A 26,542-nucleotide genomic window follows, 5' to 3' on the forward strand; every position below is an offset into this window, starting at 1 on the left:
CCCCCCTCCCTGTCCCCAAAGGCACGAAGATAATTGGAACCGGACGGTTAGTAAAAATGCTGAGATCTAATTTGTTTTGCTTTGGTGCTTGGAAAAACATTAATTTTTTTTTTTTATATATATATACACAAAGGTGGGTTTGTCTTTAATATAATTTTTTTCCCTTATATGACAAAAAAGCAACAAGAAGAAGAAGAAATCGACTCTGTTAATATATCTGTTCCGTTAAAAATCTCTCTCGCGTTTCCCCTCGGTCTCTCGCCCCGCTCTAATGGGTGGGTCTGTGGACGGCGCTGCCGCTGGTTCTCGACCGGCTCCTGGGGCTCCTCTTGTATAGCCTGCGCTGGTAGCTGGAGGCTGCGGGAGAGAAGAAAAGGCACCTTGTTGGCAGGAGCCGGGACAGAGACGCTGCTTGTCCCTCGCTGGCCTCCCCGGCCCCGGGCTCCCTGGAAAAACACGGGCAGCCGCAGGCAGCGCTGCCCGGCGGGTCGCTGCGTGTGCCCCGGCGCCAGCCTGCCCACACACGGACAATCGGCCCTTCTCTCGCCCCGCACTTGGGCTTTGCATCTCCCAGGGCAGAAGGTGCCCGGTGCCGGGTGGGAGCCTGGGCAGGAGCATCATCTGCACAGATGCCTGTGCCATCCCTTCCCTGTGCCCAGCTGGTAGGGCAGCTCTGCTGGTGGGGTGGGCATGGGTACCACTTCCCTATCTCTACTGTTGCCCTACCAGTCTCTCCCCAGTCCACAGTCCCATTAGCAGTGGGATGTGCTGAGGGCACAGGAGAGGAAACAGCCCCATCTGACTGGCAAGGGAGGGACAAGGTTTCTGCCTGATCTCTGCTGCCAGTCTGTCTGGAAGCTGGCACCACTCTGGTGTGATAATTACAGGAGGGTTTTGGTGGAAGCAGCAAGAGCTGGTTGGGAACAGAAAAGGTCTCTTGATCGCTGGCAGTCCATGCAGGGAGCAGCCTACAGCTCTCCAGATGCACAGCAGAGCCAAGGGAATCAGCCTCTTGGACTGCACCAGGCAGCCGCCCTTGGATAGATCCTCCATCCCTCCTCCTTTCATCTTCTCCCTGGAGCAGAGGTTTGTCCCTTAAGCCTGTATTGACTTTCCCTAGCTGTGGGATCATTGCTTAATCTGCCTTATCTGGAATTGCCCAGCTGGACCAGAACCTGGCAAGGAGGCCATTCGACAGATGTGAATTGTCTGAGGCCAGTAAAATTATTGGGAAGCTGCAGACAAGCAGGGATGAGACAGGGGTGTAGGCAGGCCTGGGACTGGGCTGGAACACCAGAGAGAATAGGCTGGCTGTCATCAGCTGGAGGCCTGACAGGAGGAGAGTCAGGAGCCCGGCCCTTTCTCTTGCCGTATCTCTGCCTCAGGACTTCTGTCTGCTCCCAGGGCAGGGAGATACTGGCGAAGGGCTTGGGAGACTGCAGCTTCCCCCCTCCTATTCCCTCTGTTGATGCAGGTGGTGCCAAATCTTGCCCTTTCAGAAGCCATTTATTTTTCTTTCTTTAAGTAGCCTGGGCCCTTGGTAATCAACTTGTTACCCTTTCTTGGCTCTGGAGTGGCCCCTACTCTGCCTTGGTGGAGGAGTTCCTAGGGCAGGACTTGCTCAGACTGTGCCTCCAGCCAGCTGATGTGGTCCATATCTACCCAGAAGATGTCAGCTTCCATAACCCCATTGTGGGGAAGCTTTCAAGAAGTCGAGGGAACCGTGATATCCCTTTCTGCCTGGCTTTGAGCTACCCTGCACTCCAAGGTGATGCCCCCCCCATTCCCAGCTCATTCTTCCAGCTGCAGGGATGCATCAGATCCCTAACCTGAAGGCAAAGGGACTGAAACGTACGGTTTAGGCAGGATATCCGCGGCTCCTCCCACTGCCCGTTGGGCTGGCACCGGATGGTGGGCAAGTGGCGCTGGATGTAGCCCTGGTTGCACTGGTACCGCACCATGGAGTTTATTTCATAGCGTTCCTTCTTCCGACCGAAGGTCCTGGCGTTCTCCACCGCAGGGGGGTCCCCACAGGCCACTGCAGGAGATGGGCAGAGACACGGGGGCTGAGAAGAGTCCTTGCCTGGCTGAACAGGACCCAGGCAGCTCCTGCCTGCCCCATGCAGGCTGGGCATGCACAGCCTTGTCAGTCCTCCCATGGATAAAACCTTAACTCCCTTTGAGATTGTCCACAAAATTTAGGGGCAGAGGGGGTATGGGAATTCTGTGATGGGCCTTGAAATTAAGCAGGGTTCTGCCTCAGTGCTCCATTCCTGCCTCCTGGAAAGGCAGCAAGAGCTGAACTTCACAACAGATATCTGTGTCTGTGGGAGGACATGGAAGTGGTGTTGTGGGAGTGATGATGCAACCAGAGTATGACTCTACCTGGGGAAGTCGAAGTCCTTGATGGCTCATCTCATTTATTTTCAAATCCTTGTGAAACCTTCTCCTAGAGCCTTGGCCAACTTCTATTTCTAATTCCTTCCACCCCTTTGACCAACCTTTGACCAAACCCATGTTCACATGCACTGGAGACTCTGCTCCAGCCCTGCAGCTGCTGCAGGGTGCTGACCTGTTCCTTTCTTGCAGGTGAAAGGGAGGTGATAGTTGCAGGGAACATCGTTCCATTCGCCTTTCTCATGCCAGATCATCACAACGCAGTCCTCCCCCGCCGAAAAGAAGTTGTCAGGTTGGTTGGGCCGCCAGTTCTCATATTGCTGTCAAGAGAGGAAAGCCCTTTACCTAAGGCTGAGCCCTTCCCTCTCCTACTCCCTCCTTCATCCTTGCTGCTGCCTTGCCCATGTCCCTCTCCAGCAGGGACCATGGGATGCTGGCACTGCTCCTGTAGTGGTTATTTCTGCCGTGGCGGTGTGAGGAGCCGACCAGCTTTACTATTGGCTTGGAAAAACTGTGAGCCCTACGAAGTTTAGGGCTGCCCTCACTCAATGCCCAACCCAAGCACTCTTCATGCAACTCATGGGGCTCTTCCCTCCCAAGGGGAATCTCTTCTCCCATGGAAAGCTGGTGCCTGCTCATGCTGTGGGCTGTGGGCTCACCAGGGAGTGCCCGTCGGACCAGCGGAAGTCGTTCTCCACAGCTCTGTCACTCAGGCCGATCCACTGGTAGTCCTGTGCGTGACCTGGAAGAGCAGAAGGGAAGAGAAGTGTGGGTCACAGTTGCCCCACACCTTTTTGAAAGCATTTATTTTTCCATCTTAGCTGTCTCTGGCCCTGGAGCCTCTGGGTCATTTGGCTTCTTCGCAGTCACTAGTCCTTGATGTCCTTATATTCCCCAATATCATACTTGTCCATCTCCCTCCCCACTCAATGTGCCATGAACATGGATGGACCCATGCAAGGCTGAAGCTTTGTCAGGATATATATAAGCACCAGTGGGTCAAATTGTGGTTTTTACACTATTTTGGATAAATCTGCCCATAGACTCAGTGTATGGCTGGACCCCTGCCCAGCCTCAGACTGCCCTCAGCACTCACTGTTCACAAATTCTTGTTCCTCTGGGGTGATGATACTGCTCAGGTGGGCTTGATGTTGTCGGCATCTGGTCTCTGCATTCATCCAAGTCTCCCTCTCTTCAAAGTGCCTGTAGCAGTGGCCCTGGAACTTGGTCCAGCCCTCCTCACAGTTTTCCAAGTCTGAAACACACAAAGGAGGAATGAAAATGAGTTGCTGCATGGGTCTGGAAGCCTTCCAACTCACCTCTTATCAGCTCATGCTCGCATGGCATGGGACAACACGTGGTCACTTTCGCTAAAAAGCAAACCCTGACAGTGTTGCCTGTAGGACATCCTAGGGAAAATTGTCGGAAGGCATCAAAGACATGCAGAGAGGGGAGCCTGTGTTGAAGACCCTGTGTCTGCAGGAAAATTGCCACTGCTACTAGAAAACCTGAATGACACCAACTTATTCCTGAGCAACTGAATCCCTGTGTCATTTTACTGAACTTTGTTTTTGAGGAAGTGACCAAACAAGAACCCTTCTCTTCCCACTTCTGCTGGCCTGCAGGGTTTTCTTGCTTTGGAACAATCTCCAAAATCCAAATCCAGATGTTGAAGAACTGAGTGCACTTACTGAAAAAAGTAAAACCACAGATAAGGCAGAGCAGAGGCAAATGGTGAAACCACTAGAAAAGACCTTGGGCAGCTCCCATGCAATGCAACACCACACATCTATCTGCTGCATATGACTGAAGGAAACAGAAAATAAAATACATTTAATATCAGCCTTTCAGATGCCTGATCTACCATCCTTTCTTAGGCCCTTGCTGCTCTGGGAGTGGTGGTCTTCCATGAGTTCTCATGCCTCTCTCCCTTCTCAGTAAGGTTTTCTGTACTCAGTTCCTTTCTTCTTTGTTAAACTTGGTGAGTGAAAGCACTTGTCACCTTCAATCACACTAATTCCTCCTAATCCACCTCTGTGATATTATTCCAGCTGGAGATTGCAGATGCTTCATAGATGTTGGAATGGCTGGTAGTTAGTTGAGACATTAAACACATTTTCTGCCTTCTTCAACAGATGAAATGGGTTATGTAGAAGTAGCTGAAGCTCTAAGAATTCTTGGGTTTTGCATTGAGATCTCTTCCACAAAGTCAGCAGAGAACTCACTCTGTTTTTTGAGATTCAAGACTCTTTTCCAGGATCTTGAATGTCATCCCTTGTCATCACAGCCTGGGGATGGGACCACACATGATACAGAACCTCAGCAGCACATTTCCTAGGAAAAAGGCAACTCTTTCCTACATCATTGTTACTTATGGGTAAATATGACAGCAATGTTCTTGGAAAAGAATGATAAAAGTCTTCTTTCCTGGTAGGGACACTGCTGTGGTGACAAGGACTATCTGTGTGCACAGATGGCAGAGCTCACCTACAACATCCTGCTGTTCTTGGAGACTGACAGAAAGGATGGTTTGCCTCATGGGAATATGGAGATCTACATTCCCCACAGAATTAGGGGCACTGGCTTCCTCTTGCATCTCCCAAGCATCAGAGCCCATAAATCAGAGCCCATAAATCAGACAAAAGAGAAAATTAAGTCTGGTTTGGACCAAACAAGATTGTAAGAAGCTGCAGGGTAGAAGGTCTCTTGTTGGATTACAAGGATCTTCAACAACAGGTATCATGGATGGGTAAATCCAGGGCTGATTAGGTTGCATTAGGAAAGTGATGTTAAGATAGCATAATTTCTGCCCTGAAGGTCCAGTGATCCTGAGACTTCTTTTTATGGTCTTTTCCATGTGTTCATATTGGAAGCAGAAAGAGACATGAAGAGAAAGGGAAGAAGAAAATCCAATATATTTTATCCTTACTCATGCCGTGGTGAATTATTTCTCTTTTGTTTGAGCAAGGCAGGAGAGCCTCCCCTCAGCTAAGCTGATAAAAGTTTTGACTTTAATCAGCTCTAAGAAAAAACCCACTACTCTTTTTCTTTCCTTGTAGAAACAAAAAGAAGTATTAGTGCAGGTCAGAGTACCTAATTTTGATGGAAAAATAGGTCGCTTCACGTTTTCTCAAAGATACATTCCCTGCTGATTTTGCCACAGGAAGCCACATTGAAGAGATGACAAAAATGTCATGCTGTGTCAGATCGGTGGAGATTCCTGGAGTGAATGAGGCTTCTCTCAGCTGCACTTTCCCTGAGAGAAACACAATCATTTTTCATGGCTCAGTTGAAGCATCCTTCCATGAAATTCCAGTCTATCAGAGAAAGTTTGCCTGGGGTGAAGACGCACTCAGAAGTTTCCCTGCTGTTACAGATGAACAGGAAGACCCTTGACCCAAAGAGACTGTGACTTCTGTGATCAACATTGTTATGGACTGTGTGGAGCTCCACCAGAGAAACTTAAAAAAGAGAAAGCTGAAGAAGACACCAGAAGCTCCTGCTTAGGAATCTTAGAGGACACGGTGCTGTGATGAACAAACTAACCAAAATATACATGTTCAAAAGCCTCAAAGTGTTTCCCTGGTGTGTTTTAAACTGGTGTTAGAGGTTAGCACGCTGAGATGAGGCAGGACTCATGGGATCACAAGGAATGAGGTTGTTTTTTTTTTTTTTGGGGGGGGGTAGGTTGGGAAGAACAAGTTGTTGCAGCAGTTAGTAAGATTAGCTGAAGCCAGGTAAGGCCGTACCGATCTCACACAGGTCCCCTCCGTAGCTGGGAAGGCATAAGCATTTGAAAGAGTCGATGCCATCAGCGCAGGTGGCTCCGTTCAGACAGGGGCTTGAGTGGCACTCATCAGTGTCTGCAAGAAATCAAGGGCTTCCATTAGGGCTCTGGGCAGGCAACTCCACCAACAGGGCAACTTGTTTCCTTGCTTGTTTAGGAGGGAATATCAGTTGTTTTGGGGGGAACTTGGGAGGGTTGTATTTTACAACATACTGCCACTGCTGCTGCTGGAAGAATGAAGGCAAGAGACCCAACCCACCCTACAGGGAAGATATGGGATTTTTGATGGTTGAACACCACTTTGAAGATATCAGAACAAGCAGAGCAAGTTGTAGCCAACAAACAGCACTTGGTGTCTTGGACAGCTGTGACAACTCTTCCTTCTCCGCTGCCTCTGCCTGTTGCATCAAACGTGAAAACTTTATGTCTGTGTCTCCATCAGCTAAGGGTCTATGAGGAAGAATGTGGAATTCTCCTAAGTGATGGAAACATCCTGAAATAGACCTCTATCTCTTAACCAGTGTTCCTGGTTGTCAGCGCTCACTAAAAGTTTCTTCCTGAGATGAAGTTGTGTGTCAAGAAATCTCTTCTCAGAGAAGATGAAGAAAGTGCAGAGAGGAAAAGAGATGGGCTCAAAGAGACACACTCTCAACTTTTCTCATTGAGGATCTTAGGTCTAGCTTAGAGGTGCCTCTTCCTTGGTGAAGAACACTGGAGTACAGTGCCATTTTCTCCAGACCCGTCTCACTGTTCATTCTTTTGCTTGTGATGGGGCTGGAAGAAGCTGGAACATCTTTTCCAGCTGTGGACTCCATCTTGGTGGAGAGAGCTTTGGAATTAGAAGAATGAGTCATTCAGAATGGAGAGATTTCAAACCTATTCAACTCAGAAACAAGGAAGAAGACTAAAGAAGAGAGTGGGAGCACATCCACGCAGGTTAGGGTAAATGATGACTGGTTAGATCCTCATGAGAGGCAGCATTTCTTTCACACTCAGAAGAAATGAAAGGCTTTAACAGTGATGACTAACACTCCATGCTCTTCTTGTGGATGAGAAGGATTAGTGAGGAAACATTCAATGATAAACATGCTGGCAGTGGAAATACCAGAGAAGAGCAGCGATTTCCCAGTCTCTGTGTTCATCTTCTTACTGGGGTACAGTTGGTCAGATATCACCTCCTTGCAGAACTGTGGCCCAGCTGCTCAGTGTCCCCAGACACAAGAGAGCAGATGAGTGTTACACCCCATGTGGCCGTCTAATGACTGAGTGGCCAAAAGTCTGATATGTCAACTAGAAGCTGACATGTTCTGTAACGTGCCTAAGTGATGCAGAAAATCCTTTCTGACCTTGGATAGTAAATCTATGTGCGTTTTGAAGCAAGAAGATTGTCATCTTTATTCTGGGATGTATCACTGTGAGCTGTGAAATCATTCCTCAAATGGCTGATGAACCTCTTGCTCCAGTTTTGCAGTTCTTCTCTGAGGGAAGGAATGTTTCATTCAGGATTGTCCTCCTAAATCTTATGAATGCTTTCTGGATTTCTTTGTTTACTGCAACATGAAGAAAATTCTGTTTCCGTGGAACTAATATACACTTTGAGACTTCCCACAACAAAATGTGAGTCCCAAATCTAGTAGAATAGAGGGGCTGAACTTGGCTTAGTATTGCTTATTAGTCACAACTGGAGTTCCTAGAAGATAGGGAGCATAAAGAAAAATTAGGTATCCTGAAGGATGATTGCAACTCTAGAGGCCCCTTGGGCTTCCCAACAGTGGTGGCAGCAGAAATTCATGTCGATTGTGGTGGGCTCCAGCAAGTAAGTAAAGGCTTTTCTTCATTTGTTAGGCTCCATGAAGTGGAAAGAACGCTGCAGAAGTGGGAACAAAACACACAGGAGAGCTAAAGCTAAATGTTTAGCAGAGGATAATGAGACTTCAGCTGTCTTCAACCATGTGGAATAAAACTTGGCATGTTCAAGACCTCTTCTGATATGCAGGAGACCTGCTGTGAGTAACCATCCCTGGTCTTGGAGGAGGGGGGAGCAGGCACACTTTGCAAAGACATTGCTGTAAATTTCCAGCTGGGAAATAACATTGAATCAGAGTTTCCTTTTACAAATATTGTATATAATATGGTTGCACATATTATATATGCTGCAAAAACAAATATGTTTCATATCTCTCCAAACATATACACATATATTTTTATATGACACAGAGAGAAAGGACATGTACTTGTAAGTAGTGTTGGAAAAACAAACAAGAAATACACACAGACAGGTTTTCTTCCCAGAGGTGTGCTGCAAGTGGCTGGAGAGAAGACTTTAAACACATGATGATCATAAATACCAAACTCCCCCTTCAGCCTGCTGGGGTGTTCAGGCACTGACCCTATCTTCATCTGCATGTAGAATCACCTTACTAAGCTGATATTGGAAAACTCAAACATATCTGTAGGGTTGGAGGAAGCATTGCTAATTCTGGTCCTCTCAAAAAATCTGGATTTTGGAGGTATTTTTAGAAAGGTCCAAATAGTAAAATTGGCAGTGATGTTGACTCTGGAAATCTTGGTAAGTTGGTTTGTGGGTGTTGGTTTCTAGGATATTGCATCAAAGCCACAGGATTTATGGGAGAGGAGAACTCCATTTAAAAAAAGAACAACCCCACATCTATCACACAACACTTGGCTATTTTCTTCATCCCTTTTATATACTATAAATGTGTCCATTTCCACATTGTTTAGAGCTAGATGAGGTCAATAAACCTCTGTACACCTCTTCAGCCAGCTGAAAAGCCTGCAACACACTAGGTGTGCCAGCCCTGCTCAGCATGGAGCGAGCTCCCACTTCCACGGCACCAGCTGCCAGGTACCTTGACAATACCTTGACACTCAAGCATCCTACACAGACATGAGCTATTTATTTGCTTGGGTGAGCAGTCATCCAAAAAGTCAGCTCTGCTTTGAGATGCAGCTCAAGTGCTTATCAGCCGACAAGAAGACAAGACTACTGCTATTATTACCCCTCGATAACGAAGGAGAGCGATGTGTTGTGGAATGCAGAACGGAGGCAGCCCTTGCTTTCAAGAGCTGCAGCTGTAAAAAAAAGACAGGGAGAAAGTGCCTCGTGGTGCCAAGAATAGGAAACCCAGTTAGAACATGTTATTAACTCGCTTCTTGAGGATAATGCAGAATTAGTGACTCTTTAGAAAACGATTCATACTGCAGTTAAAATTGCCCAAAAGTTGCAAGAGGTTATTCAGTTCTACTGTCACAACAGTTTCTATCTTTTGCTGCCAACAGGACCCAAGCTCTAACTTCTAGATGTATTTTTTTTTTTTTAATAAAGCAATTAAAACAGAATAGCCAATATAAACCAGATCTTGCATCTGGAAGATGTAAACTGTTGGCTGGAGAAAGCAAGGGGAGTTACATAGCTGCAATGCAAACTTTGAATTTGTTTCACCATTTTCTTCCTAAGATTTCTTCTACATTGCCAGACACATGCTATATTCAGTCAGAACAATTTTCTTTTGGTGCAACTAAATACAACAGAAGTATTCTTGTCATCCTTGCTCACGGTGGGGGGATTGGAGCTAGATGATCTTTGAGGTCCCTTCCAACCCTAACCATTCTATGATCCTCTCAATGCCTTTGGAAACAATTTGCTGTACTAGATCATAGAAATTGGATAGAGAAATCTTTTAGAAATTAAAGAGAAATAGATTGACCCTGGTTTTGTTCAGAAGGCAAAGGACATGTAAAAGTGAACACTCAGTTTAAGTGGTGAGAAAGAAATGCTTTTAAAATCCTTCATCCCGAGCTAAGAAGACAATGCCAGGAACAGTGCTATCACTTCTTAGAACAGTACAGTCTGTGCATTTCTCTCCATGGCAGCCTGCATGGAAGATGAGCAACAATTTCCATTAAACAAGGTCAGCTTTGTGCTTAAAACATCCCCTAAGGAGAAGCAGCTGGTGGACAGAGAGGATGGTATCACCCAAACCTTCAACAAACTACAGTTTTCCCGAAGGTGTGAATAACTAGTTTAGTAATATACACTAGGATATTTCTAGATCCTCCTGGTGTTGTTCTGCAGAGGGGAAAAGGTAAGATACATGCCCAACAGTGCCTGCTGTGCCCCTCACTCTTCCTTTATAGGCCCTCCTTGTAAGTGCAATTACCACATAGAGAATCAGAGACCAACCAGATGATTATCTTCTAGAGATGGAGGAAAAAAATAATCCAAGTACCAATCAAATTTGCTTTTCAGAGACTGCAGGGAAGTTTGAACTACTGATCTTATAGCTCAAACAGGGGAGAAAAACATTGGAGCAATTGAAGGATCATTCCTAGAAGAAAAGAATAGGAGGAGTTAGGGGAATCAGTTCTCTCACATTTTAAGGTAAATGCTAGTATTGAACATCACATAGCCAGCTTGTGATGAGCAATTAAGTAATTAAAAAAAAATTTACTACAATAATTGAACCAAAGCCTTCCTGTAGCAGAAGGGGCATTTTTTCTACCAGAGATCATCAATTTTTGAGGAGGGCCTGTTGATCTGCTGGAACCTTCCATTTGCTCAACACTCTCATGGGAGAAGAGTTCAGGAAATCTGGACATCTCTGTCTTCAAAATATTATATGTAGAAGTAAATGGATATGTAAAGGACTGTACATTGCCTCTGCAGAGGCAGGTTTTATTCAAGCTAACTAACTTCTGATGCAGAGCAGACAGTGTATCCAGGAGAAACCAAATCATCTATTCAGCCACAAATGGTCTGTGCTTTTGCTTGTCTCTCAGATAGGACTGGTACCTCCATCTCCTTCTTGAGAGCATAATTTTCATTCCATATTGGTTGAAACATTATGAAGCAGATAAACATTTTCTTGACTTTTTTTTTTCTGTGTGATTTTTTCTGAACCAACAAAACTCTATCTCTTGGACTTCCAGCTTGCGAAGTGTGAGGAAAGCCCACCAAGACCTTTCCTCATTTGTATTCTAACACTCTGCAGTGCCAGGGCCACAGGCAGCAGAATTCATGGACTTGTTTCACCAGAGACAAGCAAAATTTCAGATAAATAGATGCCATTTCAGCACATTTCTCCTTTCCCCCTGCAATATGAGTGAAGTTTTTAAGTCATTGACTGGTCAGAGTGCTCCAAACCACAGCCTTTCACTGAAGTGCCAGTATGCTTTTTTCAGCTAATAATTATTTGTCTTCAAATGTCACCAGAAGCAAAAAGACCCACTGAGTTGGCAAAATTCTGGATGAAGAAACCAAGCCTATGAACAATTCTTTAAGCTTGTGGGGTTCCTGTCTTCATGAAGGAATCAAACTGCTGACTAAAGACATGTACATGCATAGCCTTCAATTTGGTTAAATACTAAAAAATACTGGCACTCCAAGCGTTAATCTTCAGTCTTCTTATGCTTCTGGCCTTGGCTTTTGAGAGAAGTGGAGGCTACAGCAGAGCAGAAAAATACCATTCTTCTAAAATCATCCAGCTAAATAGGCTGCTGTGTCTAACTGTGACCCTCCAACAACAGGACCACAAGGCAACAGCTCCTCGCTCTAAGCTCCTTCTTTACTTTGAACCAGCTTCACCCACTTTTTCATGTTAGTCAAAATTCATTGCACTGAATGGGCATTCACTGCATCCAACAAACCCTGAGCATAGCACAAGGCACAGGTATGAGAGATGATTTTTTTGCAAGAGTAAACTTCAAGACTTCAAGTGAAAAGGCAGCTACAACATGGAAAACAACATTCTGGGATCCAGCCTACAGTTTTTTCCTTATAGACTTTCAATGTTCACAATCCCCAAAGCACTGTAAAGAGTAACAATCCAAAAAAGGAAACCTATGATTATTTTTCTATCCTTTTTTAAAAATTATTATATATTTTTTATTTCTTTTGTAATTTCTTTGCTCTAATTCCCTGGAAGAAGTTTCTCTTGTTGCAGGAGTGTTGCAAGTCCATGGTCAATACACTTTCTTGCACCTGGATGATCTTCCTTCAGACCCTGACAGGGACTGCATTTAATCCTGCAGGGACACTGTAGTAAAGAAGCTTACCTATAAAAAGATAAGCTTTTCCCTGGAACATCTTCCCTGGTAGGACCACCAGCCATACAACATGTACTCAAGTCCATCTGTAGTTTATGAAAAGTCTACAATTAAGCTTCATGCAGTCGTTGCTTACCTTTTGCTGTCACAGGCTAAGAAACCCCAGCTGCTACATCATCTCTGGGGCTTGCAAATACACATGTTCCAATTTCAGAACATTTTCAAGCTTCTTCACACATGAGCTGCTGAACACATGGTTTTCTTTCAAAATACTTCCCAAGAATGTTGGCTAACAAATGGTCTGAAGAATCTGGCAATCGCCTTGTGGGTAATTTATTAAAAGAAAAAGCAGTGGAATAAAACCATATTTTGGGGCCAGTCATTCTTTTTTTTTATTATTATTATTTTTATTTTTATTTTTACTGAGCCTCACTGGCTTCCTTCCTCCCCCTCAATGCTGATTTTGCTGGCTTATTTTTGTCTCTGGGTTTGGACGTGGCAGTGGGCATGGCCCGAAAGCAGAGCCCATGAATTGTGCGAGAAGGGCTTTTGGGTCCATAACTCCTGCGTCACTCTGCCAAGCTCTGGATGCCATGCCAGGCTGGTCCAGTGCTGTGGGAACGACCCTGCTGACTTGCCCTCAGCCTCTTGTGCAGCATCCTCTGTGCAGCTGCTCAGCAGAGGCAGAGGGGACCTCAGGTGTGTTGTGAGCAGGACTGAACAAAGGTTTGTGATTACCTGTACTCTCAGAGGGAGAGAAGTGACGCAGAGGGAAATGCAGTGACTCATTCAAAACACTTTGGGGATGGAAATGACGTTAGAAACCAGGCTGAGCCTCACAAAGCCCTGCACTTACAGGCTCTTATTGAGTTCAGAGATACCTGTGCTGAATCGTGTAAATTGACCAAAAGAAGCCGTTTAGGAGGTAATGTGGAAGGGGGTGGAATTGATAATACTTTTGCTAAAGGAACAGAGCAAATCTATCTGCACATACATTTCGTACCATACTTAAGCAACATGTCCTACAGGAAAGTGTGGTCTGTTGAGAACTGAACACGTGCAGGAGCTCCATAAAACAAGACAAGCATTGGTGGCTTTCAAACAGGGCTTGTTCCCAGGTACCAGCTCCTCAAGGCAGCACAGGGAAACCAAGCTGTGTCCAGGGAAGCTGTGGGACATCCTGTGTCTGGGCTCCTTCCTTGGCCAAGAAGCAGCCGCCAGCAAGCACAACATCGCGCATCTCATTTTCTTCTCACTGCAGTATGCTAATTCTTTCAGAGCACGTGAACACTGCTCAGGGAATACTCGTCAGAAATCTAGCGGAGTGTTTTCACCATAAATGGTCATTCAGATTTATACTTGGCAACAAGGGATCCTACCAAAGACAGAGCATTGAAACACCAAAAAGAGGCAGGGTGGAGAGAAGGGCATTTATCAGCAGAGCTGACACAAACTAGTGATGCTCTGAGTGTCATCTCACACATTTATCCCATTCTAGCCGCAGAGAGTAGCATAAGACACAGACCAGAGGGTGGTCACATGCTGTGCCAAAGAGATCGGAGCACTCTGCCCAACACAAACATTGCACTCAGTGCAGATGATGATCAGAGCAGAGATTTTTGTTTCCAGCTGGCTTGCTTTGCCTCTTACCCCTTGACACTGCAAAGTTGCTGAGGGAGAGTTTCCCACTTCACAGCAACACTTGTGTGTATAGGCAGCAAGTCAGCACATCATGAAAAGAGAAACAGAACAACACAGAGACTTGCAACCCATCTTCTCCAAATTCTCAGCTGCATCCAGGGTGGAAATCTCTGTCAAGTGAAACCAGTTTACCAAGCATTGGATCAAGCTGCCTAGGGAAAAAGGTAGAGTCACCATCTCCAGAGGAATTTAAAAGACATGTAGATGTGGCACTGTAGTGGTGGACTTGACAGTGCTGGGTTAACCTTTGGACTTAATGGTCATAAAGGTCTTTTTCAACCTAAACAATCCTATGATTCTATAATCATGACCTGTGAAAACCCCCATATAGTTATGGTTTTCCACTAGAAGAATATTCTGCTCAAACCTGCTTCTGTGGTAACGTTCTCTGCTGTATATAAAGCAAAAAAGTGACAGTTATACCCCCTCCCTTCCCTCCCATAAAGTTTTCCCTTCCATATGAGACACATTACCTTCTGTAGTGGGTCCTAATGCGTCAATTGCTTCTTGTGAGGCTTGAGGCAGGGCAGCAGTAGTGGTGGCCAACAGATGGGGATTGTCTGGAGCAGCAGCTGTCTCCGTCTCTTGTCCTGACAACGCAGGAGGGGAAAGTTCTATTTCAAGCTGAGCCTCTTCAGGGTTCCTGGGTCCCTGCGTTGTTTCAGCATCTGGAGTCCTGGTACTAATTACAAAGTCTGGGACAGAGGTTTCCCCTGAAATGCCTGCTATGGAGTGTGTCACAGCTCCAGATGTTGCATCAGTAATCTCCTCCTCGGGAGTACCAAAGGGCTCCCCACTGGCCAAAGATGTGGCAGCTGTTTTGATGTTAGCAGCAGGCAATGCAGATGCTTCCCCACTGGTTTGATGGACTGTGGATGTTTCTGTGCTAGTCTCAGGAAATGTTTCACCCCGGGCTTCTTGACTTGTGGGTGTTTCTATTCTAATTTCAGGAAATGCAGAAGTTTCCTCACTTCCTTCTTGAACTGTGGATGTTTCTATGTAAATTTCAGGATAGGCAGATGTCTCACCCCTGGCTTCTTGACTTGTTGGTGTTTCTATGCTAATCTCAGGGAATGCAGATGTCTCCCCACTGATATCATGGACTGTAGAAGTTTCTATGCTGATCTCGGGAAATGCAGATGCTTCACCTCGGGCTTCTTGACTTGTGGATGTCTCTATTCTAATTTCAGGAAATGCAGATGTTTCACCACTGATTTCGTGGACCGTCGAAGTTTCTATGCTGATTTCAGGAAATGCAGAGGTTTCTCCACTAGTTTCATGGACTGTGGAAGTTTCTATGCTGATTTCTGGGTAGGCAGATGTTTCTCCCCTGGCTTCCTGATTTGTGTATGTTTCTATTCTAATTTCAGGAAATGCAGAACTTTCTCCACTAATTTCATGCACTGTGGAAGTTTCTATGCTGATTTCAGGAAAGGCAGATGTTTCTCCACTGGTTTCGTGGACTGTCGAGGTTTCTATGCTAATTTCAGGGTAGCCAGATATTTCACCCCTGGCCTCTTGACTTGTGAATGTTTCTATTCTAATTTCAGGAAATGCAGATGCTTCCCCACTGATGTCTTGACTTGTAGATGTTTCTATTCTAATTTCAGGAAATGCAGATGTTTCCCCACTGATTTCTTGTATTGTGGATGTTTCTGTACTACTTTCAGGAAATGCAGAGGTTTCCCCACTTACTTCTTGAACTGTGGATGCTTCTATGATAATTTCAGGATAGCCAGATGTTTCACCCCTGGCTTCCTGACTTGTGGATGTTTCTGTGAAAATTTCAGGAAATGCAGAGGTTTCCCCACTGATTTCTTGAATGGTTGATGTTTCTATGTTAAATTCAGGAAATGCAGATGTCTCCCCACTAATTTCATGAGTCGTGGATGTTTCTATACTAGTTTCAGGAAATGCAGATGTTTCACCGCTGATTTCATAAGCTGTGGATGTTTCTAGGCCACTTTCTGGCAATGCAGATGTTTCCCCACTTAGTTCACCAGATGCAGAGGCTTCACCACTCGGCCCCAAACTGTAGGGAAATGTGACAGCTGTTTCCCCGCCCAGTTCCTGTGATACTGTTGGTCTTGTCACAACTTCTATTAAATCAGAAGTGACTAAAGTGACTTCTGGAAGCCCTGAGACCTCTCCAGTAATATCAGTCACTGCTGAAGACTGTCCACTTAGATCTGTGGCTCCAGAAAATTCTCCACTGATGTATGGGATTCCAGATGGCTCTCCACTGAAGCCTCCTGTCCCTGAAGGAAATCCACTGGTCTCAACAGCTCCAGACCCTTCTCCAGATAGTCCTCTGTCTGCAGAAGGAAATCCACTGATTTCTATCATCCCAGAGGGTCCTTCTCCCACCTCTTGTGCAACTGATGTCTGTGTTACAACTTCCACCAAAGTGGTATCCACAAGAGACACTGTGGGAAAGCCAGAAGTGAATCCACTTTCCTCTCCAGACAGCAGACCACTGGTGACATCAACTCCAGAGACATCTCCACTGCTGTCAGTCACTCCACTCGGATATCCACTCATCTCCAGCACTCCAGACACACTGCCACCAAAGTCTACATGCCCAGAGGGCTCACCACTGATGTCTAAACTCCCAGATACTGTGCCTGATGTATCTTCAGCTCCTGAAGGCAATCCACTGATTTCCAAAGTCTCTTTTGCTTCTGCTTCTGTAATCGAGGGAGTTGTTGTCACTTCCTCCAAAGTGACATCCACAAAGGTAATGCTGGAGGCCTCACCACTTCCATCCATTCCAGAGGTAAGGCCACTGAGGTCCACCAGGCCACTGACCTCATGTGTTCCTGGTGTTTCTCCACTGACATCCAGTCCTGAGGGCAATCCACTAAGCTCAGACCCTCCAGAGGGCAGCCCACTGAGATCAGGTACCCCAGAGGGTTCCCCGCTGAGCTCCAGCCCTCTGGAGGGCTCCCCACTGGGCTCAGATCCTGAGGGCAAGCCTTGGACTCCACCACTGCTATCCCACTCAGAGGATGGAATTCCTGACAGGTCTCCTTCACCGCTGACTCCGATGGACCCTTTTCCCTCCTCTCGCCGTTCCGGCACTGTTGTCACGACTTCCACCAGTGTGGTATCCACAAGGGAGATGGTAGGAAAACCAGAGGCGAGTCCACTTTCCTCTCCAGATGACATACCACTGACTAGCTCAGTGCCAGAGATTTCTCCACTAGCTCCAAAAGGCAGCCCACTGCTTTCCACTTCTGTTGGCATCCCCCTAATTTCTGGTATCCTTGAAGTAGACACTGATATCTCTTCCTCTGCAGAGGGCAGGCCACTGATATCAACAACACCAGAAGCCACACCACTCAGGTCTCCTGAAGGCAACCCACTTTCTCCAGGTAGGAAGCCACTGGTATGCAGGTCTACTGATGGTAATCCGCTCTCTCCAATCCCTGAGTGTTCTCCACTAAGTTCAGAAACTCCAGAAGTTGGTTCTCCACTTGTGTCTGGGACTCCAGACACCCACCCAGATGCCGAAGATTCACCACTGACTTGATGTTCTCCAGATTCAGTCACCTGCCCTGACACTTCAGAGATGGAAGCATTGGTACTTGTTTCCTCTGGTATTATGGTAGCTGGAGGAAAAGCAGATGGACTCACTGGAAAAGAAAGATCAAACAAAGAGAAGGAGTTGGGAAAATTATTTATACTTTGGGAGTGTGCCAACCCTATACCACCAACCAAGCATGACACAGGCTACAGGGAAGCTCTGAACCCACCTGAGAGCAGTGACACATCAGTTGGAAAGACCTCTGTCCCCCAGGCTGTCTGATTCTCAGGTTGAGTGGCAAACTCTGTCTCCACGGTCACCTCCTCCCCAGAGGGTACCCCCTCCACTCCAGGGATCACCTGTGTTGCCAGCACATCTTCAAAGAATGGGGTGACCCCTTCCTCCTCCTCAGGAGGCAGAGCTGGAATAAAAAGGCATTGCAGAGATTTTCCAAAAATTCACAATCCAAGACGCCGGCGAAGCGCCTCGCCTAAACCGGCACCCCAGCACACCCAACCTCCCTCGTGAAATCCCCTTCCCCGGGGAGACAGGGCTGGGAGGGTACCTCTGAAGCAGAAGGCGTGGTGCCGGGACAGCGGGTCGGGGAAGCCTGTCTGGTTGTGGTGCTGGTAGATGGTTCTGACGCCCGGCGCGTCCCCGCCGCAGGTGGGGCGGGGGCTCACGATGGGGTAGCGGAGGCTGCCGTCAGCCAACCATCCCGCGTAGCACCTGTCCAGGCCCTGCTTCCAGGCGGCGTGGAGCTGGCCAACAGAGGCCAGCGTGGCGTTTTGGCTCTCGCAGTACCGCTGGGCCTCTGGGAAGGTGAACTGCTCCGGCTGGGTCGCGAAGAACACCTCGCCTGAGGGACGGGAGAGGGAGGAGGTGTGAATCCCTGCATCCCACCCATGCACACGCAGAAAGCACATTTTTGCTTCACATCAGTGCTCAGGGGAAAGGGGAGAACGTACCCTTGAGCCTGTCGATGTAGCAGTACACGTCATAGGTCTCCGAGGCCGGGCGCATGCCGTACGACCGCACGCCCGGAGAGTTCTCTTTGTCTCCTACACAGTTATTTCGGGGATTTACAATGGGATACCTAGCAAAAGAAGAAGGGAGGAGGTGACCAAAGGTCAGCATTATGTACCCAGGACTGAATAAACTTAGTGTGCTTCAGAGCAGGGCATGAACTCTTCACAGTTAGAGATGCTCAGAGCCCCCAGCATGGCTTGGAGACAAGCCCACTTACAGCTTGGAACAACAAATACAAATTTTCCTCTACTTTTCCTACCTACCAGGAGAGCTCACTGGTGCAAGATGTATACACAGGTTAGGAAATGAGGAAAACAAGTAGAGAAGAACAGGTTTATTGGCCACCAGATGTCATGGCCTGGAGACAACCTCGGGCCAGCAAAGGTTTAGAAGCTGATGAAGAGAGCAGCAGGGCAGACCAAAGCCCTGATTTCATGGCTGAATAGTCATTCTGAGAGGTGTTGTCACCAAGCCAATAGTTTTACCTGACTGTCTGGTCCCGGAGCCAGCCAGCATCACACTGGTCAAAGCCAGCCTCGTAGGCAGCCTGGAGCTGCTGGGGAGTGGCGATCACTGCGCCGTTCTCCAGACAGGCCTGCTGGGCTTGGACGAAGGAGAAGGCATATCTGCTGGTGGCAGAGCGGTAGTGAAACACCACACCTGCAGGAGAGAAGCCGTGGTGAGACAGCAGGTACAGGACCCTCCTGCCCTGAGATGCACGACCAGAAAGGGTCTTCCCAACAACAGTGCAGGGACCAGTCCCTCTCAAATCCACTTTGAGGGAAATGCCTCATTCCTTGAGCTCTGCTGCCACTTCTGGGGATCTTTTTTGCCCTCCTCTGGGATCTTTTTGCTTTGACTTTCCCCTTCCCTGGAGTCAGATGCATCTGGGAGAGCAGACTGTGAACACTGCAGCCCAAGCACTGGCCAGCTGAGCCCTTGTCAGCACATAATGGGGTGGCCCAAAGCCTCCCCTTCTCGCCTCCTGTCCCACTGTAGTGGAAGCACTCAGCCTGTCCCTGACCCCAAACAGGCCTGCACACCTGCAGGGCCCTGGATGCCCTCTGTGATGGCAGAAGCTTGGGCTCTTTTAAGCTGGATGGTTACCTCAGGGAGAAACTGATCTTCAGCCTTCTCGGAGTGGTGGTGACTTACCCGTGGGGGAGATGGGCTGCTCAGGGAGGTGACCGGCACCAGGGGCTGCTGTCACTCGCACCAGTTGATCTTCCACTGTGAACACTGAGGCAGACTCCAGTTCTGGGGTGGCAGTCACCCCCATGACCTCTTCCACTGAGCTCACCTCTGCTGTTTGGGTGGTGACAGCAGTGCCTAAGCCTATGGTGGTGATGGCAGTGCCTAAGTCTATGGTGGTGACCTCTTCAGGCACAGTCCACACTGCTGAGACATCCCCCCTGGTCACATTTTCCTCCTCTGTGGCAGCTGTCTCTGCTGTGACACTGGGGGTGAAGAGATCGGGCAGGACAGTGAAGCCCTCGTACAGCTCGGTGGCGGTGGGTGTGATCTCAATGGGCTCCAGGGTGGCGATGCTGCCACGGGCCTCCTCCTCCGTGGCATTGTGTGACAGGGGCAGCTCCACCTCGGTCTGGGTGACGGTCTGGACAGTGAAAGCGCTGCCCAGCCCGCTCCCTATCTCATCGATGAACTGCCCTGGGATCAGGGTCTCAACGTCGTCCCCTGTGTCAGGATACAAAGCAGCAATCAGAGAGGACAAGGTCAGTCTAAGGAGGTGGACTGCACTGGTGCTGCCTCCAAAAAGAAGCTGGGTGTTTGCTGGCTCTGAGAGGATTAAGGAAGTCATGGTGGTTTTGTAAAAGAAATAGTTTTCCTTCCTTCACTGTGGCTCTCTGCAATGCCACAGCATGGAGGGCATGGTCACGAGGCAACAAGCCACCGCATGCTCCACAGCTGGTGAATCAGCGGGGACATTCCCTGCTGGGCTCTCTGTTCTCCTTCCCGGGAGCACCTTGCCCATATCCAAGTCTGTACTGACCTCTAGTGCCTGCTGCAAGGAATTTAAGGTGGCCGGAGGAAAGTAGGGGAGCTTGGATAACCTCAGCAGGTCTGTCTGAGCCGTGGGAGGAAAAACAACCCGGTCCTCACACTCAGTGCATGACGCCTTCACCAGGATGATGATCTTATTTAGCTCTGCCAAGGCTACAACTTTAAGAGCTCATCTCGTACAAACGTCTGAACCTCATTGCCAGGACAGCCAGGGCCACTTGCTGTACCAAATATATTCAAACAACTCCCACCTGTTCCCTCCCAAATTACTTTCCTGCTCAAATCACATCCCATGGGTCTAGGAGAACGTGCTTAACATGCCACTGAGCAGGTCAGCCTACGGCAAAGACAGCGGTTTACAGAGCAGCACAAAGCAGAACTGTGAGGACAGGTAAGGGAGGGATGGGACATCTTGGATATGCAGCAAAGCAGGTCTTGGCTGGGGAGGGAGAGAGAATGAGAAACTGTCAGGGATTTCCTCTAATACTGCTTTCCCTGCTCTATTTATTTCCAATTCCATTTTCCTGCTAGTTCATTTTAGCCTCTCAGACATCAAGGGATTCAGAGAGAATTTGATAGATATGCTCAGACAAGGACTGACCATATACAGCAATTTCAGATGCAAACCCTGAGATAACAAGAAGTTTGTGCTTTGGTGAACCAGTCTTTAGCTTGGCCACATAACTGGGTACCTTCAAAGGTCTGGGAAATGCATCTGGACTGATGCAATAGATCTGATCAGAGAGGTTTAAACACATATTTAAAAATATTGTTATTTTTTTAACTATGTCAATCCCATTTGAATGTTAGTCTCTGATTGCTCTGAATAGACCATATATCACTGCACTTTGCCCACTTCTTGTTGTAGGGAGAAGTGTGCAGTTAGAAGAAAGGGGGAGCAGCTGGGATGCTCTCCACTTCCTAGGTGCAATTTTGCTCCATGGTTGCCAGAGACTGCGTCAGTCTCAGATTTATCCCAGCACAGAAACTCAGTCACGTGTCTGTACCACATCACGTCACTACACACATCTTCAGGGTCAGACCTGTTCTCTTTCTCCTTCTCTTCCATCTCCAACATTCAAAGTCTTGTGCACGAAGCACCTGAGCTCTGCTCCATGTCTCCAGGGGAGCTATGAAAGCAGGACTGTGTGGGAGGACTGGAGAGAAGTGGGCTGTGTTACACCCACCCTTGCAGAGCCTCTTGTACGGGTCAAGCAGCCGTGTACTTTCTGGATCTGCTTCCTACCCAGACAAGGACTTAGCCCTTTTGCCAAACCTACTTTGTCTCCCTCTTTTAGAAAAAAAAACACCCCAAACATTAAAGAAACAAGAGGTTATCTCTGGCCAGGGAGCTCCTTGCTGGTGTGTGGGGACACGTTGCTCAGTCCCACGGCCCCGTGCACTCACCACTGTAGCAGATGGCGTCGTAGCGGGAGTCAGGGTGCGGGTACCCCGTCTGGTTGACGTAGAGGTACACGGTCCTCACGCCCACCAGGTTGCCCCCGCAGTTGGGCCGTGCCCTGGAGATGGGGTAGCGGACGCTGCGGTCGGCCAGCCAGCCCGCGCTGCACATGTCCATGCCGTCCTTCCAGGCCAGGTACAGCTCCCCCGTGGTGGCCAAACGCGCCCCCAGACTGCGGCATTTCTCAAAGGCTTCCTGGAAGGTGAACTTCTCCGGGGCAGTGGCATAGAAGACTTTCCCTGCAATAACACCGCCCATTAGCACAGGAATTACCTGTAGAATTTAATCCCAGTTCCCTCTCTATCCCTTTCCCACTCCTGAGAGTTTGGATAAGATGAAGAGCCCTGTGTATTGGAGCTGAACTGCAACCCTGTGTTGGTGACTGTTCATAAAGACTAGAGGAAAGTGATTCTTACAGACTGAATACAGACTGGAGCAGAACTTCCCAAACCAGTTGGATCCCTGGGGCAAGAGGAGATAAAGGACAATCGCAGTCCTGTTGTATTGAATATTTCAATGGAACCCTGTCATAAGCACAAGTGGTTGACATCTCTGAATGTCACACCCTCAAACGGATGACCAGGCAGGATGGTGTGGACTGTAGTGGAGGTGAGGTGGACTCCACCCTCTGTACTGCATTAGTCATTTGACATGAAAATTGTCCAAGGTCTAACCAAGAGACTGTACAGAACATCTGGCCTGGCTGGGGTATATGCTTTTCCACCTTTAACCTATCTTTTCTCTAGGTCCTTTGCCTTCTGTATTTACTCTTGTCCAGCCTAAGCATGATAAGGGCTTTGTCTGTTTCTTTGTCTTGTAACAATGAAAGCCTCAAATCACCTTGCATTTGCTCTGCATAGCAATAAACATCATAGGTTTCATCTGGCTCACGGACACCGTAGGTCCTCACTCCTGGAAATTCATCCTTGTCGCCATAGCAGCGCTCCCGGGGCCAGTGGATGGGGTACCTGAGGGAGAGATGGTACATCAGGAGTAGGGGGCGGGACCCTGGCAGCCACAGGAGGCTGTGAGGATGCTGCAGAGCACTGTGCAGTGTGGTGATTTTTTACTTTTTCCAGGATGTGGGGAAAAGGGAAAGATGAGCTGCTGTCTTGCCCTTACTCTGATGGCCCTTGGAGCACTGACCAGAGACATCAGGACAAGGTACCTCCCCAGTGGGGGATGCACAGCTCGGTATGGCTGAGCCACACTTGTGCACCTTGGCACAGCATCAGTTCTGTTGATGAAGATGATGAAGGATCAGGATTAAGCCACTGTCCATTCAGTTGTCAACACCAGCAGAGGAGGACAGTGGTGACTCTGCTTTCCTACTAGAGATCCCCCCCTGTTAGAGAATGGCTAGCAACCCACCACTTCCCTCTGCACACCAGCAGTGACAACAGCTACTATTTAACAATCATTTTCAGTCGGTGGCTCCTTCCCTAATGAGCCTGCTGTGGTTTTCCTTTCCCCTCCACGGTTCCTTACCTGACAGTCTGATCAGCCAGCCAGCCAGCATCACACTGCTCGTACCCATCCTCGTAGGCAGCCTGCAGCTGCTCAGGAGTGGCAATAACAGCACTGTTCTGGATGCAGGCCTGCTTTGCCTTCTCAAAGTTCAAGGTGTACCTTGTGGAGATTGCTCTGTAGTGGAACACAATGCCTGGAGAAGACAAAGGCCATCACTCACATCACCAAAGAAGGCACGAGAAAAAGCCAAAAATAAACCTCATCCTGAACAGACCTGCAGTGAAAGCTGTGGCCTTGTCTTGTGCAGAAAGCAAAAATTACAAAAAATATAAGAACTGTATGAAAATTTTGTTACTTTATCCACCTATTACTGGGATAGGCTTTGCAAGGCAGTAGCAAAAGTTTTTCCAGAACAGCCCAATTCTCCAGCTGAGGGCATCCCATCTCCTAAAATGTTTGTAAAAAATTAAAGGTCTAAGAACAGCCCTGCTCCAGCTTCACACGCCTGAGAAACAGCACAGCGTATCCAGTTCCACCTCCTGCCAAGGATGTCGTCTTGCTGTCTCTGTAACTCACCTTCTGCCAGAAGAATATTTTTTTTTGCCATATATTCTGCCATGAGTCATTTTACTGGTTTGTTTAGTCTGGTCCTAGCCTGCTAAAATAAATGCCTGGCCCATGGCTTCTGCTTACCCACCCATCACCTTATCTGTGAACTGATGGAAAGGGCTTATGCCTATGGAAAGAGCTATGCCTTCAATGCCCATGTGCTTCTTCCTCCCTTCTGCCCAGCAAAATCTTCAGAGGAGAGAGCAAGGGCAGGATCCCACCTTTCACTAGGACCTCTATTGTGTCTTGTCTGTCCTCAATCCCGTACATCACTTCACAGCGGTAAATCCCAGTGTGGTTGGATCTCAGGGCCTTGATCTCCAGAGTGGCATCGGTGGGGATGGCGGGGTAGTTGGGCAAGGAAATCGCCTCCCTGTACTCGGAGTTGAGCCGGATTCTCCCACCAGTGGCCACTAGCAAGACAACTTCGGTCCCATTTGAGAGCTTGCTCCATTTGATCCGTGGGTTCAGCATAACACTGGTGTCCTGTTCCTCCGGGATGTTGAAGTAACAGGGGATGTTCAGGGAGCTTCCCAGGACAACACGCAGGGGAGACTGCTCAGGTATCTTGACTTCCAGGCCATCACTACTGTCTGTCAGTTCCCAAACAAAGCAATGGTTACATTAATAACACATTAATGACAAAACATCCAGTGCTTTCATGTGATCCAGTGCCTATATCTGCTGTGCAGCCTGTACCCACATATTCAGACATAACCTTTTTGGTCTAGTCTATAAAGGGAAGTTATGACAATGACCACTGCACCATGGTTGCTTTTGGGATTTGGATCAATTCTGGATGGGGGAACGAAGGGAATGAAGGGCTCTACTGCAGCGTAGCTGCTGCCCATGCTACAAGATCACACCTGATAATGTTTAAAAATGGGAATGCTGAAATTCCTAAGTTTCCCCATAAATCTGCCTTTGCCTGCAGCTCTCTCCCTGGCTCCCCAAGTGCATGAGCAGTGAGAGGCTGTGGCATATCAGCCACCTGAAGAGAGGAGCCTCCTGTGTGCACAGAGCAGATCTTGGGTACACTTATTTCTGAGAGCTGCCCATACTTGGGGATGGGACCAGGGTATAACACAGGGCTCAGTCCCACCTTCCCATACCCTGGACACGTACCTGAGAGCTCCACAGAGTTGGCTGCAGTGATGACTTGCAAACACACAAACACTAATAGTAAAGTGGTCATAGTTTACCTGCAAGAAAAAACAGGGAGAAAGGATTTGTGGTATGTTCACAGGGAGCTGAGTGCTGCAGATGCTGCTGTAGGGTAGTGCAACGCTTTCAGCTGCCCCCTAGCCTCCTACTCTCCTCACACTAGCAGTGAAAGCTGGTCCCTGGGGAAGGATGCTGTCTCAAAGTGCCTCTTGCTTCAGAAATAAGTCTGTGAGAAAAATAAATAAGATGCTCTGCTATATACAACAGACAGAAGTGTTATTATGCATCACTTATTATATTGCTCTCCCACTCTCTCCCCTGTGATTCAATCTTGTCTGTGGAGCAAAAGACAATTTTACAATAGGTCTTCACACTTATTATATTTTTATTCAAGAAGAACCATCACATCCACTAAGCCTTTGTCTCAGAACAGGAGCTGCCCCTCACTGGACATCCTCACCCAAGCCAGCACTGGCTCTCAGGCCAGATGGTTGGAATCATTTTGTATTCCTTAAAATGCTCTGAAGGGAAATTTGCCCTCTACATGGTGGAAAAGCCAAAGGTTATAACTCTTTTGTCCAACCTCATGCTCCGAGAGCATACCAAGCCCTGACTGCAAATGGATCCTGAACTGGTAGAAGAAATCCACATCTTAAATCTACCCTAAAAATATCCTATTGGGATCTTCAATTAGTCAGAGCAACCTTCTACTTCTGAAAGGTTTAGGAAAAGAAAGGAGCATCCTGCTGACATTGAGTGACAGAAGCAATATAAGGGAGGCCAATTAAATTAATTCTAACTGGATTATCATCCAGTATAATATCATGGCATATTAAATCGCCACCAAGACTCAAGTTAGTTTCAATATTTCAAATCAAAACCATGTCCTCTGGCAACCCAGCATTCTTTGGCATCACATTTCAGCCCTGACTCGGAAGGAAGGACCACACTTACTGAATCACTGGTGTTTCCTTTGAGGTCACCTGTCCAAATACTGGCTGTTTAACTCCTATGATCTAGAAAGATTCCAACTGACTTCAGCTGACAGGGAACTTCTGAGTATATACCTATTGACCTTGTAGATCATTAAATATACTCACTTGCACAAGAAAAGGCCAAAAATAAACCTCATCCTGCACAGTCCAGCATTAGTGTTTCTCTTAGGAAAAAAATTGACCTCCATGCACTCATTCATTTCAACCTGACACATCACAAAACCTTATCTTCAGTGAATAGAGACAGCTATACTGGCAGAAAATAGGGGAGAACAGGGATGGAACACGTTGCCAGAGAAGCCTGGAGGCTTCAG

The 26,542-nt window shown here is 47.6% G+C and overlaps 1 protein-coding gene across 2 annotated transcripts; it reads right to left on the bottom strand.

Moving 5' to 3' along the window:
- Positions 1–26: 26 nt before the first annotated feature.
- On the bottom strand, positions 27–25,264 carry ACAN (aggrecan). 2 transcript variants are annotated; one of them, XM_050309449.1, is made up of 17 exons: positions 25,195–25,264; positions 24,291–24,662; positions 23,479–23,653; positions 22,831–22,958; positions 21,936–22,229; positions 19,662–20,201; positions 18,992–19,166; positions 18,446–18,573; positions 18,043–18,336; positions 17,707–17,898; positions 14,425–17,586; positions 6,147–6,260; positions 3,494–3,652; positions 3,057–3,139; positions 2,573–2,717; positions 1,856–2,038; positions 27–357 (listed from the first exon to the last, which is right to left on the bottom strand). In XM_050309449.1, exons 1-17 carry the CDS (start codon positions 25,262–25,264, stop codon positions 269–271), a joined length of 6,303 nt encoding a protein of 2,100 aa, XP_050165406.1. In that variant the 3' UTR covers positions 27–268. The 2 variants fall into 2 exon arrangements, with proteins under 2 accessions (XP_050165406.1, XP_050165407.1); XM_050309450.1 differs by lacking the exon at positions 6,147–6,260.
- Positions 25,265–26,542: the final 1,278 nt, after the last annotated feature.

This window comes from Myiozetetes cayanensis, unplaced genomic scaffold (assembly GCF_022539395.1).
Source record: "Myiozetetes cayanensis isolate MyiCay16 unplaced genomic scaffold, myiCay2020 scf14, whole genome shotgun sequence".
NCBI lineage: Eukaryota > Metazoa > Chordata > Aves > Passeriformes > Tyrannidae > Myiozetetes > Myiozetetes cayanensis.